The sequence below is a fragment of the Astatotilapia calliptera genome, chromosome 7 (genome assembly GCF_964374335.1).
Source record: "Astatotilapia calliptera chromosome 7, fAstCal68.1, whole genome shotgun sequence".
NCBI classification, from domain to species: Eukaryota; Metazoa; Chordata; class Actinopteri; order Cichliformes; family Cichlidae; genus Astatotilapia; species Astatotilapia calliptera.
Genome location: NC_137428.1, coordinates 2304400 through 2320413, shown reverse-complemented (window position 1 = coordinate 2320413; position 16014 = coordinate 2304400). Strand labels below are relative to the sequence as shown.

The 16014-nt window shown below is 39.7% G+C and overlaps 1 protein-coding gene and 1 long non-coding RNA gene across 2 annotated transcripts; both read right to left on the bottom strand.

Moving 5' to 3' along the window:
• Window positions 1-36: 36 nt before the first annotated feature.
• On the bottom strand, window positions 37-2084 carry LOC113025069 (uncharacterized). Its single transcript, XM_026172455.2, has 4 exons — window positions 1648-2084; window positions 1076-1322; window positions 607-744; window positions 37-487 (listed from the first exon to the last, which is right to left on the bottom strand). The coding sequence occupies exons 1-4, from the start codon at window positions 1833-1835 to the stop codon at window positions 218-220; spliced, it is 843 nt and encodes a 280-aa protein (XP_026028240.2). The 5' UTR covers window positions 1836-2084; the 3' UTR covers window positions 37-217.
• Window positions 2085-2554: 470 nt separating this feature from the next.
• LOC145429650 (uncharacterized) lies at window positions 2555-11112 on the bottom strand. The gene is made up of 2 exons (XR_013909914.1): window positions 7322-11112; window positions 2555-6354 (listed from the first exon to the last, which is right to left on the bottom strand). It is a non-coding gene; the product is annotated as an uncharacterized LOC145429650 (long non-coding RNA).
• Between the last annotated feature and the right edge of the window lie 4902 nt (window positions 11113-16014).

Sequence of the window (16014 nt, the reverse complement as noted above, 5' to 3'; positions counted from 1 at the left end):
AAACATGTTTTCAGTGCAAGAAATTCACAGAAGCAGTTTTAGTGAAGCTTTTTTATTCCAGCTTTCAGACAGCAGTCACACAGCCTTGGAATCCTTTACCCACATTTTTTCTTATATCAACTACAACAGAGTTTACGTTTAGTAAACTTATACAAGTATAAAAAAATACTTTATAGGTCAGATTTGTGGGTTTTATTGAGATGTGTTTCTCTCCATTTTAGACCTCTTTCAGCAGAAGGCCATAAGGACGGATGGCCCGTTTCACCATCTCCTGTTCTTTTTCCACCGGTAATCCAGCTGAGATGCTAACCAGCCAGTATTTATCGTCGTAGTATTTCTCTCTATAATCTGGGTTGATCCGATTCTGCAGAATCACGTTGTAGTTCTTGCCATTATGAGCGGAGGTGAATATTCTGGAATAATGGATGGCCTCGTTGATGTAAGGAGTGGAATAAATCCCTCTGCCGTAGGCTTCACGCGGGCCCGGCTGTTAAATAAAAGTGAAACATAATTTACATTTACAGCTACAATTTACTCTGGGCTAACCAGTAACACAGTTTTATTGGAGACAATAATGCACTAACAGCAGTAATAATAAAATCTAACCTTGTAGAATCCTTCGATGATGCCCTCAGCACCTTCCTTTGACGTCCCGTGGTAGGACACGGGCCACTCCCCCGGCACTGACTGGGTGCTCCGGTACTGGGTTCCGAGCCATGCATTTCCATCATACTTGTCCAGGACCTAAAACATTTTCGTAAAATAAAAAAGTGACTTTAAAAAAACGGAACAGCTTTGCAAAGTTTGGAGCGTTCAGGTGCAAAACTCAGAACAAAACCGTTGATCACCGTTGATGAATAAAGGAGCAAAAGCTATTAAAGCATGTTACTTTCTCCACAGGCGCCAGCGCTGAGGTGAGCTTTACGACTGGTGCTAAACTGGATGAACTGAGGGACTATGTTACTGATTTAGCATTACTGACGAATACTGTGATATATTTGATAATATCGATGATGACTGCCCAGATCTTTTACTGTGTAATGTAGTAGTACTGAAGTCAGTCATCTGTGTTTACCTTGATGGCAAAGCGTTGCCAACCACATGGACGTTCATACACCTCTCCACCTCTGCAATAGGTCTCTGTGTCTCTCAGCCCAGTGAAGTCGAAGTCAAACTTGCGGTCAAAGAATTCATCCTGATCGATGATATAAGTCTTTCCCCCTCTTGTCCTTTCATCAAATGTCAAGCTGGTGAAGCTTTCAGAAAGCTTTCCACCTTGGAGAACACTTTGAATCCTGGCAAAGTTGCTTCTTGACAGTGGGCTGTAAGTTAGCAGAAAAGGATGCAGGTTCAAAGCAGATTAGCTATATCTTCATGTTATCCTCAACAGGCTGCTTTCTGTTATAGAGGTTAACAATCTCTGGGTGAAATTAATCTTTCTTAAATTAAGACTAAAAATCGAGACTCAGGGGTAGTTTAAATTTAATCCAGCATACGATGAACAATGTCGAAATTTGAATTAAAAAATAACAAACACTTAAGGTCCTAAGTCTCTACCTAGACCACTAAATAAAAAGACTAAATACATAAAGATAAAACCTGCATTCAGTTTTGATGACTAACAAGAGTGACATCGATCATATTTACCAGGTTTCATCGCCACCCAAGACCGCAGAAATGAGCTGGTTTGCAGACAGAGTTGATGCTGCGGAACTGGAAGAGGCCAAGCCTTGGAAAGCTACACTGCGTGCTCCGGAATTTTGTTCTGGAACTGAAGTTACTTTTGCATTGCAAATTACACCCAACGCTTCAACTGCTACCTCTCTTTCAATCATCTTGAATTGGTGTCTAAGCTGCAGCTGCTCACTTCTTCCTACAAATGCTCTGGCCTATGTGAAAACAGAGCTTTATAACACCTACTGAGTGATGACGCCATTTCCTTTAAAAAATAAAAAAAGCAGGACATAATATTTTCCTCGAGACTAACGTCACTTCTCGGAAAGCCTAACGGACACAGCTCGTAACTCGAAGCAAAACCGTGAGAAGCCTCAATGTTGCATCAGGCCGCCATCAGTTAGGCTTTAACTGAAAAAGGTGTTTAGAGTTTAGAAATGTGTTATCATAGAATGTAGAACTGTTGTAGAGACACTGACACTGCCCTCAATATAATAAAGGCTGACTCTGTCGTGAACTTAGAAATAGAGTACCCCTCCCCCACTTGAGCTGTGAAAGTAAAACAGAGAAGAGTTAATGCTGAGTGGAGATTTTAGGGTGGGGTCTCAACTTTAAAAGTGCCACATCACTGATGCTTTTAGTTCCAGCCCAGCTGTTAGAACTCCCCTAGTTTCTTTTAAAAAAAGGAAAGAATCAGAATCAGAATACTTTATTGATCCCTGGGGGAAATTATTTGTTATTTGTATATGTATATATATATGTGTATATATATATATATATATATATACACACACATATATATATATATGTGTGTGTATATATACACTGTTAAGGTTCAAAATTGAGGAGGGAGAGTACAAACCACTCTTGGTCCAGAAGATCTTGGTCAAACAATGATTTTAATGAATACACGCGTGGGAAGACACTCTGTACGCAGACAGCAAGTAGTCTTCGACTTAATCAAAGCATGAACAGATATTTTATAGCATCAGGGTTTGATTTACTGACGCCCCTTCATGCGTCACAGATACATTTTATACATAGATTTATACAAGATGATCTTCTGGCTTTTACCCCAGAAGATCATCTTCTATTTTCATGGCTGGCCCTTCCTGTCTACCTTTCAGTTCTTGTCTTGTTCCTCTTTCTTGCCGAGACAACAAGGAACGGTTCCTCTTTTACCGAGACACTTTTGCAGTTACAGCCAGACATGAGTAACCTCTCTCTCCTCTAAATAAATCTAACTCATGTGTGTGTGTCACGACCTCACATGCTCTTTCTCAATTCACCTGTTGCACTTCTGACCTTTCACCAGGACAGAGGCTCACTGAGACTATGTGTATGTCTTCTACTAAATAAATGTTTTAACCAAGAACCTCTACTAAAACCTTAATATAAAATGATCTGATATATAAGTGTTTTGTAAGCATGTATTGCAATTCCTTCTATGGCTCCAAGTCACTTGCACAATAGATTGTCCGAACATCGCGCCGAACAAAGCTTCCGACCCCCAATTAATTGACCGAGCTCCAACTCTTTAATAAGCACAGATATGCATTGTGTATAAAATAGTCATAACTGCTTAAAGCCTTCTTAAAGCTATCTGTTACATTGTTAAAGCCTCGTCTTAGCCTGCGGCTCAAAATAACTTCCACTTCTGCATACAACTTCCTGTCAGCCTGCAACTCAGTCTTTCTGAAAGAGACACTGTTTAACCCCTGAATGCAATATAAACTCCAGATTATATTATTAATGCAATGGTAATGATGACAATTATTTAACAATAGCAGTAAAATAATTTCCCTGCTCCACACTCCCTCTCTCGACCTCTGGAACACCAGAGGTCGCAATACATTGTGTCCTCGCTCAGACCCTCTCTGGTGGTTTAGCAGGCCTCGAGATCTCCAGGATCCTCGCCCCTCCTGTGGTCGCTGAGATCTTCTGCAAAGGAAACAAAACACCTTTTCCTGCATCTCCCTAACTTATCCTTTTTGGGACTCTTTAATCAAAAGCATGATCCTAATTATGCTCTTAACTTATTGACTTGTATTTATGTATATTCTTCAACGTTACTCATCACCTTAAAACTCTTTAAGCCCTGCTTTCACGTCCAGTTGCTCGCTCTATTTTCCCTTATCTGATCATCAACATCCTGTGCACAAATTGTCGCTGCTGCAAGTTCCTCTACTCTAAAAGATCCAAAAGAAAACAACCACTTTAATCAATTAAGTTTAAGCATATAAGCAATTACTCCTGCATAAATTTCATCATAGCTAAATGCTGCCTAAAAACAACTCCTATGTGTTAACTTCATTTTAACCTCACATTTCCTATGTTATAACCCATTTTGGTATAGCCTTTTTATTTCATTTTGCTCCTTTTAATGTAACAATACCTTCTAATTCTAGTTTATCAGATTTAACCAAAATATATGCTTTCCTTCCTCTTTGGTCCTTCTTTAAGTTCAGTTAAAAGCTAAATGAATTTAGGGCCTTTTGCCTGGAATCAATACTGTCATGTGTGTTTCTTAACTCTGTGTCTGTAAGCGTGTGCAATCCTTCAATAACTTCAATAACTCATCTCAAAAATGCAATATGTATACAAATCATTTCTATTTATAAGCTCCCCCTTTATCCTAAAAATACCTTCTATGTAATATCTGTATGTGTAAGCCTACATTATAACCACTACTTCTAGAAATCAAAAAGAAATCAAAGCTGTTCTACTCCTTCAACCCTCACTAATTTTCCCTCTAATATTTATTCACGGCTTTGAAAAACCGGCATTGTATCTTCTAAACAGGATTCAGTTCTGTCATGGTCCTGGGCCATGTTGGCCCAGTATTCTTGGTTCCTTGTATTTTCACTCCTTATTTAGGCCAGGTTTTCTCAGGTGTCCTGTTGTGGTGTTCCCTAAGTGTTTTTCCCTTTGTGACTCTTACCCCCTTGTGCCCCTCTGTGTATTTATGAGCTCTCGTCTCTCTTTGTGTTTATTCCATGTTTCCCCCAGCCTGTTATGTCTGTGTTCTCCCCGTGCTCTCTCTCCTCCTGTCTGAACCTCTGTGTACTTCCTGTTTTACTTTGACAGTCTTTCGTCAGTATGCGTAATGTTGTGTTCACTCCTGCCCTGTCTCGTTATGTTTATCAGTGTCACCTGTGTTCCCCACCTGTGTGTAATCTCCCTGTGTTCTCTGGGTGTATTTAAGTTGTGTCTTCTGTTATGGTAGTTGCTGGTTTGTCTGTGTTGTTTCCCCTCGGTCTCCCTGCGTCTCTTGTGTATTTCCCCGGACCTCCCTGCATCCTCATTTCTGGTTTGTGTTATTAGCTTACCCAGTTTAGGTTTCCGGTTTCTTGTTTTTCCACCAGTGCTGTTTTGTGCCCACCGTTGTAAATAAATATTCACCTGCACCAGAGCTGCCGCCTTTTGGGTCCTTTTCTACAACTCCACACGGCTTGCCCCGCAAACCATGACAAGTTCACTTTAATCCTTTAACCTTAACTTAAAAATAACAGTTTCAGTTTTACCATATCCAAATGATCAAAAACCCAAAAGGTCCTGAAATGATCCTAAATTATTAAACAATTAAATTATTAAACCCTAAACCCCCCTTTATCTTGATACATTTCATGTGTCAAGATACTATACAAAACTTAAAAATGCTCAGTTTCCCCACTCATGATCCAATCTATGTCATAAAAATAAACTTAAAACAGAACAGTTATCAGTCATGTGTTTCTTCAATTAATGATAACTGAGTTACATCAAAAAATATTTCCCCTTTAGCATTTGGCATTCTCCCAACAATATACTATAATCCCATAATCTAACCGCAGTCAACAAATTTTCTCTGGTAAAAACAATTGTTTGTCCACATTAATTCATCCTCACTCACATTCAGTCACACATTCACTCACATGCAGTCACACCATGTATTTGCTGATAGTGGAGCTTCCCGCACGATCAGATACTCCACCTTCAGCAAAATGAGCTCAGTCATTTTTTATTTTCCATAGGAAAATATTTCTTTATGCTTTTGGACTGGATTGACTCGCATAAAATCCTTTTTACAGGGACTTACGACCTTGATCAGTCCCCAGGTAGCTTTTTCCTCAGCCAATTGTAATCTGGAAAGCCGCCTTATATTTGCTCTTCCCGATAATTTTCAGCGCTGTTGCAGGCCTGCTTAAAACAGAAATGGAAAAAATAGAGCTGATTGTTAGCTCATAAAAACAAAACAAAATCACCTGACAGGTTTTCTTTAAGTGCACTGTTACAAAATAATGGGCCCCTCCCAGACATGTCCATGTTTCCTAAAACTCCCTCTATTAAAAACAAAAACACCAACCCAAACCTAACTGACCGAATCAACCCATCACCACAACAACCTTAAACACGCAAGTATTTTACCACCACATAATTTCACCTCCTCAATACACCGAAAGTCTCATTAAAACCACACAATTTGCACACAAAAATCACCCCCTTATGCTCTTAAATTCAGCATAAGACCCCTTACGACATCATATAATCGCTAAACTATAAATTCCCTACCCCAATCTGCACTTCTCGTCTGCCATGCTTCCTCTTCTGAAAGTCACTTCCTCAGTCACGCACATACAGGAAGCTCCTACGTCACCACTCACTCCAGCTAATGTGCATACTGAGTCATCTCTCAAAAAGCTGTAACAACAGAAACATATGTTTAAACATTCCCAACTTATTAAATTATGTTATTTCTTTCTACAGTTATCACTGGTTTTGATCACTCAGTACGAGAGCACTCCTAAGTCACTCTTTTTAAAACTACTTTAATCACTTTTTGTTTTCATAACTCACTCCCTTTGTCATATGGCTTCTTCTATTCCTCAATTACAAACTCAAATGTATTTTATTAAACATTCACACCATTGTATCATTCATACAAAATAGCAAGCTGTTCTTCATTGCATATGTTTGTGTTCTTGGCCAGGGTTAATCAGTGTCTATGCATTAAACTCCATGAGCTTGTCTTGTCTTTATAAGGTTAATGCATTTTCTGTTTGTGTATGTGAACTTGCATATGTTGCTTTTGCAGTGTGTCAGACTCCTGCACAATTCTCCACTTAAGCCGTCAGTTTCTTTCCCAAATCTGCTAACCCAAATTCTAAGTTCCCACCTTATTAACACCATTCCTGCTCCTTAGCCAGAAGTTAGGGCCCACTTGTCAGGTTTATGGAGACATGGCGCTGTGAACAATTCAACCAGAAACTTGCCTTGGCATGTCCAGTCAAGTTAACCTACAGGTTTCTTCCGACTGCTGCACGTGGAAAATTGATCCAGATCTGTTTCGCCCCTATAGAAACACAACTGAGACATTTTCATTATTTTCATATGTACTTAAACTACCCGTTTCCCTTTCTCTGGTCAGAAATCCCAACTTATGTCATGTATATACGTGTAAGCAGGTCTTCATTGCTTTTCCTATGTATTTTGTTAATGTTCAGTAAGTGTAAGCTGCTTTCTTCATTGCCTCTATATGTTATAGTCAGGTTTAATTCATGCATCTTTTCTCTGATTTCTTAATTCAAAACTATCTCACTTCTGATTCTTTCCAGAAATAATTTCACATGTAACACTTTGTCTATGTGTGTTTTCTATTCTTGTTTACCTCTTTGTTTGTGACGGTGGACATCTCTAAACCATCATGAGTTCAGGCTTTCATTTCAATCCAATTACACCCTGTATTCTCACAGTCGAACTCGTCCAGCTTCGCCTCTCACTGGTCACTGTCCTCTTCTCTCAGTGTCCTTTTGTTGTCTTGAATTCCAGCAAACACAGTCTGTTTCTTCTCTGTTTCTCTTCAGTATTTTCCTTTTGGATCAAGTCCCAGCCTGGCAAAATACCACATTCAGTGCCTTTAAACAGTCATGTCACACTGTTCTTACCAGCCTGCTGTCCACCGTGCATGTTTCATCACGTGGTTTCTTCTTTTCTGTTGATCCTCTCAGTCATCTCTTTCAAGATTACTCCAACCATGGCAAATCTGACAATCAGTGTCCAGTGCTTTACCACCGTTCATTATCCCACTGTTCAACTGCCCAGCCTGTAATTTACAGTACATGTTTCCACCTCGTGGTTCCTTACATGCTGCTGCTGGTGTCGTCAGTGTGGTTTCAGTTGCACTGTCTTTTGCCTGCTATTAATTCTTCTCAAGTCCACGATGTTCTGTCTGTCTTCATCAGGAGATTAACTGTCCTTTGAGCTTCTTCTCAGGATGGGGACAAGTGCGAGGTCAAGCTGTAAATTTTTAAGCCAAAATCTGGCCTGTTTTCTCCCAATTATGCTACTCTACTGGTTTTGGCGCCGTACTCAAAATTCCAGGTTGAGAGAAGTCCACCTTTATTTATCTGTAATCTGTGTTGACACACTAAAACATACAATTAATATCCTTTTCATTTCTTTTCTCAAAACCTCCATACTTAATCTGCCTAGAGTTTAACTCATCTGTTTCTCTCTCTGGGTGCTCACTCGTCACCTTATATGGGCATGCAAACTTCCTGTCACCCACACCATTTCCTGTTACACACACACCGCACGCAGCTGCTCAGAGCAGCTCAAGCTGCTTTGCTGTTTCTCCAGGCTAATCAAACTTATTTTGTATTTACAATCTACAAACCCTCTGTAATTCTACTAACTTTTGATCTAAAATGTAGCATCATTCACACAATGATTTCATAATCCTCTCACACACACCTTTTAAATAAACTAAACTCTTATAACATCACTCATGCATCTCTTAAATTAAAAACACTTTCAAACTTTAAAACATCCTACTTTACATCACCAAAGAAATACCTCTCACACCTTTATTCATCATTCAAAACCTTCTAGTCACCGCATTCACACACCTAAAGTGTGACCAGAGTTGAGGAATATAACTCAACACACTTTCCTAAGAGTATTTTAGACATGCTTGTCATAATCAAAAAGAGCAAGTAAAAAACAAACAAACAAAAAATTGAAACCTCTATTAATTCTCACCGCACACACAAGAAATTGAAAAAATAAACCACACCAGCAACTATTGCTGGAGAGAAGTTACTACTGAAAGTAATATGTTAATCTTAAGTATATACAGTGCACTCAATATATTTATATATCTGCATCCAACTTCAGTCAATTACTATACATCCCCTACGGCAACTCAAAACTTTATTTATAGTCCTCTAATAAACATAAATGGCATTTTAAACACACACTCAACAATGTTTGCAGCAGTATTTGTAAAACCAACTGTGGTTTAAACAGTTCACTGCTTACTCATTTGCATTTTCACTCACACACACCGTCTAAAAATAGCAGCAGGCAGTCAGTGCATTACTGACTCGACACACAGAGATCTCTCACACCAAATTTTCTTATTCTATATTACAAAGACATCTTATATTTACAACCACTGTCAGATCTGTCAGCTTTAGCGCCTACACAATTTCGACAAATTTAAAATAACCGCCCAGCGGATAAACTCCCTGAGTTTTTTGCGACCAATTCACCAGTATCTGTCCAACAGTTTCTGGCCTCATCTCTAAAGTCCCTAACACAATTTAAAAGCGTCAACCAACCCAAACTTTGCCTGAAGCTCTATTTTTGGCGTTTCACAGCCAAGGCTTACCCTGAAGTGTTAGGTTAAAGTTACACGCCCGAAGTCCAACTTCTCCTGTCCAAAAAAGCGCAGACTACCGTTCCAAACGGTAAGGAGACTCTAACTCCTAGTTATTCTGGAGTGCCCCAAGCTCCACAGTGACCAACTGACTATCCCTCTTCGAGGACAATGCCTAAGCGTCCTTGGCATTGGCAAGCGTTACCTCTGAGCACTGCGCTTCCTAGCAGACTCGAACTGCCGTTCTAGAATAATTTATAATACTTTGAAACAACAATCAACACCCAACAAAGTGTATGACTGAGGCAGATCGACCCTGATGGACAATGGGGACTCTAACCCACAAAATGACCAACCAAGGTCTGACCTAATGACCAACCGGGACTTTAACCCACAAAATGACCAAATACCCTACCAAACTACTTGAGACTCTAACTCAATTTCTTTGGGACTTCAACCCAGTATTTAAACTTTTCCTGGCAGACTCTAACTGCTTTAGCAGACTTTACTGCTTTCATTTCTTCTTTCTTCTTAGCAGAACTCTAACTGCTTCAACTCATGAGATTTTTCATCAAAATCAAAACAGACATCCACCAGTAACTTCAGTGAGTAGACTTAAATTTTATCATATCCAATTTGGCACACTTTGGAAATAATTCAACAGGTAGTGCCTTACCTTTTGGATAAGCCGGCTTATGCCCACTCACTTCGACCACTGGAATTCATGTCTGCCCGTCAGACCACCTCAGAGACCACCAAATTTCTCCATCTAAACCTCCAATCCTCCCTCCTCAACCACCGGACGAAGCCCCCAAATGTTAAGGTTCAAAATTGAGGAGGGAGAGTACAAACCACTCTTGGTCCAGAAGATCTTGGTCAAACAATGATTTTAATGAATACACGCGTGGGACACTCTGTACGCAGACAGCCGGTAGTCCTCGACTTAATCAAAGCATGAACAGATATTTTATAGCATCAGGGTTTGATTTACTGACGCCCCTTCATGCGTCACAGATACATTTTATACATAGATTTATACAAGATGATCTTCTGGCTTTTACCCCAGAAGATCATCTTCTATTTTCATGGCTGGCCCTTCCTGTCTACCTTTCAGTTCTTGTCTTGTTCCTCTTTCTTGCCGAGACAACAAGGAACGGTTCCTCTTTTACCGAGACACTTTTGCAGTTACAGCCAGACATGAGTAACCTCTCTCTCCTCTAAATAAATCTAACTCATGTGTGTGTGTCACGACCTCACATGCTCTTTCTCAATTCACCTGTTGCACTTCTGACCTTTCACCAGGACAGAGGCTCACTGAGACTATGTGTCTGTCTTCTACTAAATAAATGTTTTAACCAAGAACCTCTACTAAAACCTTAATATAAAATGATCTGATATATAAGTGTTTTGTAAGCATGTATTGCAATTCCTTCTATGGCTCCAAGTCACTTGCACAATAGATTGTCCGAACATCGCGCCGAACAAAGCTTCCGACCCCCAATTAATTGACCGAGCTCCAACTCTTTAATAAGCACAGATATGCATTGTGTATAAAATAGTCATAACTGCTTAAGGCCTTCTTAAAGCTATCTGTTACATTGTTAAAGCCTCGTCTTAGCCTGCGGCTCAAAATAACTTCCACTTCTGCATACAACTTCCTGTCAGCCTGCAACTCAGTCTTTCTGAAAGAGACACTGTTTAACCCCTGAATGCAATATAAACTCCAGATTATATTATTAATGCAATGGTAATGATGACAATTATTTAACAATAGCAGTAAAATAATTTCCCTGCTCCACAACACACATATATATATATATATATATATGTGTGTATATATACACACATATATATATATATATATGTGTGTATATATATATATATATATACACACATATATATATATACACATATATATATATATATATATATGTGTGTATATATATATATATATGTGTATATATATATATATATACACATATATATATATGTGTATATATATATATGTGTGTGTGTATATATACACACACACATATATATATATACACATATATATATATATGTGTATATATATATATGTGTGTGTGTATATATACACACACACATATATATATATACACATATATATATATATGTGTATATATATATATATATACACATATATATATATATATATGTGTGTATATATACACACATATATATATATATATATGTGTGTATATATATATATACACACATATATATATATACACATATATATATATATATATACACATATATATATATATATATATATATGTGTATATATATATATATGTGTGTATATATACACACACATATATATATATATATACACATATATATATATGTGTGTATATATACACACATATATATATATATATACACATATATATATATGTGTGTATATATACACACATATATATATATATATACACATATATATATATATATATGTGTATATATATATATGTGTGTGTGTATATATACACACACACATATATATATGTGTGTGTGTATATATACACACATATATATATATGTGTGTATATACAAATGCGCTCATTTTGAGCGCATTTGTGTTCATTTTCCATCTTTTGTTGTTGTTTTTTCTCGTTCCATCAAGGAAACATGGTCTCCAACGCTCCGACTCAATCAGTCCAGCACAATGCTGTGAAAAAATAAAGTTCCATGTAACCAGTTTATCTGTTCTAAAAGTGACATCATGGGTCACACCAACGCACACCAAGATAGATCAGCGATGTTGCTTCTTGCTAAATATTTCACCTATAAGGACATGCGAGATAGCGATTCTTAAATGCCAAGTTCAACCTCACCATCTAAAATGAACCCAAAATAATCAGGTTCCTTTCATCTCTCGCCTTTTGTGAGCGAGACGTGATATAGGAAGTGCTTTCCTGCACTTTGCAGCCTTCTTACATAAATGTGATGTAGGTTATGCTTCTGAGCACAGCCGTGGCAGGAAGGTCTGTCGAAGCAAGGAATGAAAAGTGAGTCACAACCCTCCCTCCTGCTACTCAGCGAGAGACAGAAAAAGCATTTAACAGATGAGTGAAAGCCTAAGCGACGGCAACTGTCTACACTTGTGTACGCATGAGAAGGATTTTAGAAAAATGGCAACCACTTTAATTTAATTCAGGTGAAACCCTCTTGGCAGCGGCGCTCAGTTTCACAGAGCTTTTTGTCCTCACAATCATCTCGGTTATTTGCAGAGCGTGGGGATGTTGTTGGAGACGCAGAGTCGACGCTCTGTGGAAGCAGCCCTGCTGGAAGAGCGCAGAGCAAATGGGTCAGCATTGTTCGTCGGCCCACATACCGGCTCCGCTTGACGCTGGGCACAAAAACTCCACTGAGGACGTGCACATTCACGCTCCCGGCCTGATTAAAACCCCGTTTGCTCAGATTTCAGCCTAAAAACCTGTGTGTGTGCGCACCAATCTTAGCTGTAACCTCTATGTATAGTGTTACCGCGCCAGGTCTGCGGCCCCGAACCGTAGTAAGGAAACCTCTGGCAGTTACTTGACTCGCAGCCGGCAACAGCTTACTATACAGGTCAACTCCGCTAGCAAGAAGATCGAGGGAGGCGTAGGAAACTGCTTTACCGAAACTTTATTTCTCCTCCAAGGCACGAACACCGCGTACAGTGGGCTGAAACAGTTTACTCACAGCGGGCATCGCCGATACAACTCTGGCTGCCGAGGGAGTTATTATATTCCTTTTATTTACTTTCTCTTCGTCTCTTCTGTAGTTAACCGTTACTTTTCTTTCCCTTCTCCGCTCTCTCTCACACACCCGAACGGCAGTTCCGCTACACACACACCCCCGCATACATTTCCCATCAGGCTTCACCCTTAAAGGACCATGCCTGTAACACTACCCCCACTCTGGATGATAATTAAACCCTTAACATCATTCCAGCACATGGACCCCCCATTAACAAGGCAACATACAGCATTCAATGCGGGACAGCAGTCACGCCCCCAGTCCATAAACGGCGATCCTTAGAATGGAACAATCTTGACGTAGACCACTGTTCATATCTTGTGCACCCAAAAAAACATAGGATGTACAGAGTTCACTTTGGGGAGGGTGCAAGTCGATGTCCATATCCCATCCTTCACATATACAGTATTCATAAAGAAAGACAAAAAAAAAAAACACACCACAGCATTTACATCGATCCATGAGTGTTCAGAGGTGATGCCATATTATCCAAGATGCGGCAAGACATTAAGGCACTACAGCTGAACGTTTGCCCCTATATCCAGCTTTACCTCATTAGTATAAACAGTTCAAACAATAACTTGCAGCCCGTCGACAGCCATGTTACCAAGAAACAGCAAGACAAACAAGCCCAACAGTACACGTAAGAATAGCCCCCTGTAACAACTCAATTTACAACAGTCATATCACTTAACATATGTAACATGAACATTTTTTTTTTTTTTTGAACTACTGAGCAGGGCAGCGATCCGCCTACACCCCGACTCAGTTAGGACATACTAGCCTAGTGACTGACCCAGTCACCAAACATGTCCGGCGCCCGCCGCACACGCTGTGGTCTGGAACGGGGTGTGGACCTGAAGGAAGGGTGCTGTTCTGGTCCTTCAGCCCCATCCACGTCAGGCTGAAAAGGGCTGGCTGGCAACCCACTATTCAATTCAATTTCAATTCAATTTTATTTATATAGCGCCAAATCACAACAAAAGTCGCCTCAAGGCGCTTCATAGATACAGAGAAAAACCCAACAATCATATGACCCCCTATGAGCAAGCACTTTGGCGACAGTGGGAAGGAAAAACTCCCTTTTAACAGGAAGAAACCTCCTGCAGAACCAGGCTCAGGGAGGGGCGGGGCCATCTGCTGCGACCGGTTGGGGTGAGAGAAGGAAGACAGGATAAAGACATGCTGTGGAAGAGAGACAGAGATTAATAACAGATATGATTCAATGCAGAGAGGTCTGTTAACACATAGTGAGTGAGAAACGTGACTGGAAAGGAAAAACTCAATGCATCATGGGAATCCCCCAGCAGCCTACATCTATTGCAGCATAACTAAGGGAGGATTCAGGGTCACCTGGTCCAGCCCTAACTATATGCTTTAGCAAAAAGGAAAGTTTGAAGCCTAATCTTGAAAGTAGAGATAGTGTCTGTCTCCTGAATCCAAACTGGAAGCTGGTTCCACAGAAGAGGGGCCTGAAAACTGAAGGCTCTGCCTCCCATTCTACTTTTAAATACTCTAGGAACAACAAGTAGGCCTGCAGAGCGAGAGCGAAGTGCTCTAATAGGGTGATATGGTACTACAAGGTCATTAAGATAAGATGGGGCCTGATTATTTAAGACCTTGTATGTGAGGAGCAGGATTTTGAATTCAATTCTGGATTTAACAGGAAGCCAATGAAGGGAAGCCAAAACAGGAGAAATCTGCTCTCTCTTTCTAGTCCCTGTCAGGACTCTTGCTGCAGCATTTTGGATTAGCTGAAGGCTTTTCAGCGAGTTTTTTGGACATCCTGATAATAATGAATTACAGTCGTCCAGCCTGGAAGTAATAAATGCATGAACTAGTTTTTCAGCATCACTCTGAGACAGGATATTTCTAACTTTAGAGATGTTGCACAAATGGAAGAAAGCAGTCTTACATATTTGTTTAATATGTGCGTTGAAGGACATGTCCTGGTCAAAAATGACTCCAAGGTTCCTCACCGCGTTACTGGAGGCCAAGGTAATGCCATCCAGAGTAAGAATCTGATTAGATACCATATTTCTAAGATTTTCAGGGCCGAGTACAATAACCTCAGTTTTATCTGAATTAAGAAGCAGAAAGTTAGCAGCCATCCAGGTCTTTATGTCTTTAAGACATTCCTGCAGTTTAACTAATTGGTGTGTGTTATCTGGCTTCATGGACAGATAGAGCTGGGTGTCATCTGCATAGCAGTGAAAATGTATGCTATGTCTTCTAATGATACTGCCTAAGGGAAGCATGTATAATGTAAACAGAATTGGTCCTAGCACTGAACCCTGTGGAACTCCATAATTAACCTCAGTGTGTGAAGAGCACTCTCCATTTACATGCACAAACTGGAGTCTATTAGATAGATATGATACAAACCACTGCAGCACAGTACTTGTAATACCTACAGCATGTTCTAATCGCTCTAATAGGATATTATGATCAACAGTATCGAACGCTGCACTGAGGTCTAGCAGGACAAGCACAGAGATGAGCCCACTGTCAGAGGCCATAAGAAGATCATTTGTAACCTTCACTAAAGCTGTTTCTGTGCTGTGCTGAGCTCTGAAACCTGACTGAAACTCTTCAAATAAACCATTCCTCTGCAGATGATCTGTTAGCTGTTTGACAACTACTCTTTCAAGGATTTTTGATATGAAAGGAAGGTTGGAGATTGGCCTATAATTAGCTAAGACTGCTGGGTCTAGAGATGGCTTTTTGAGTAAAGGTTTAACTACAGCCAGCTTGAAGGCCTGTGGTACATAGCCGATTATTAGAGATAGGTTGATCATATTTAAGATCGAAGCATTAATTAATGGCAGGACTTCTTTGAGCAGTTTTGTAGGAATGGGGTCTAAAAGACACGTTGAAGGTTTGGAGGAAGTAATTATTGAAGTTAACTCAGAAAGATCAATTGGAGAAAAAGAGTCTAA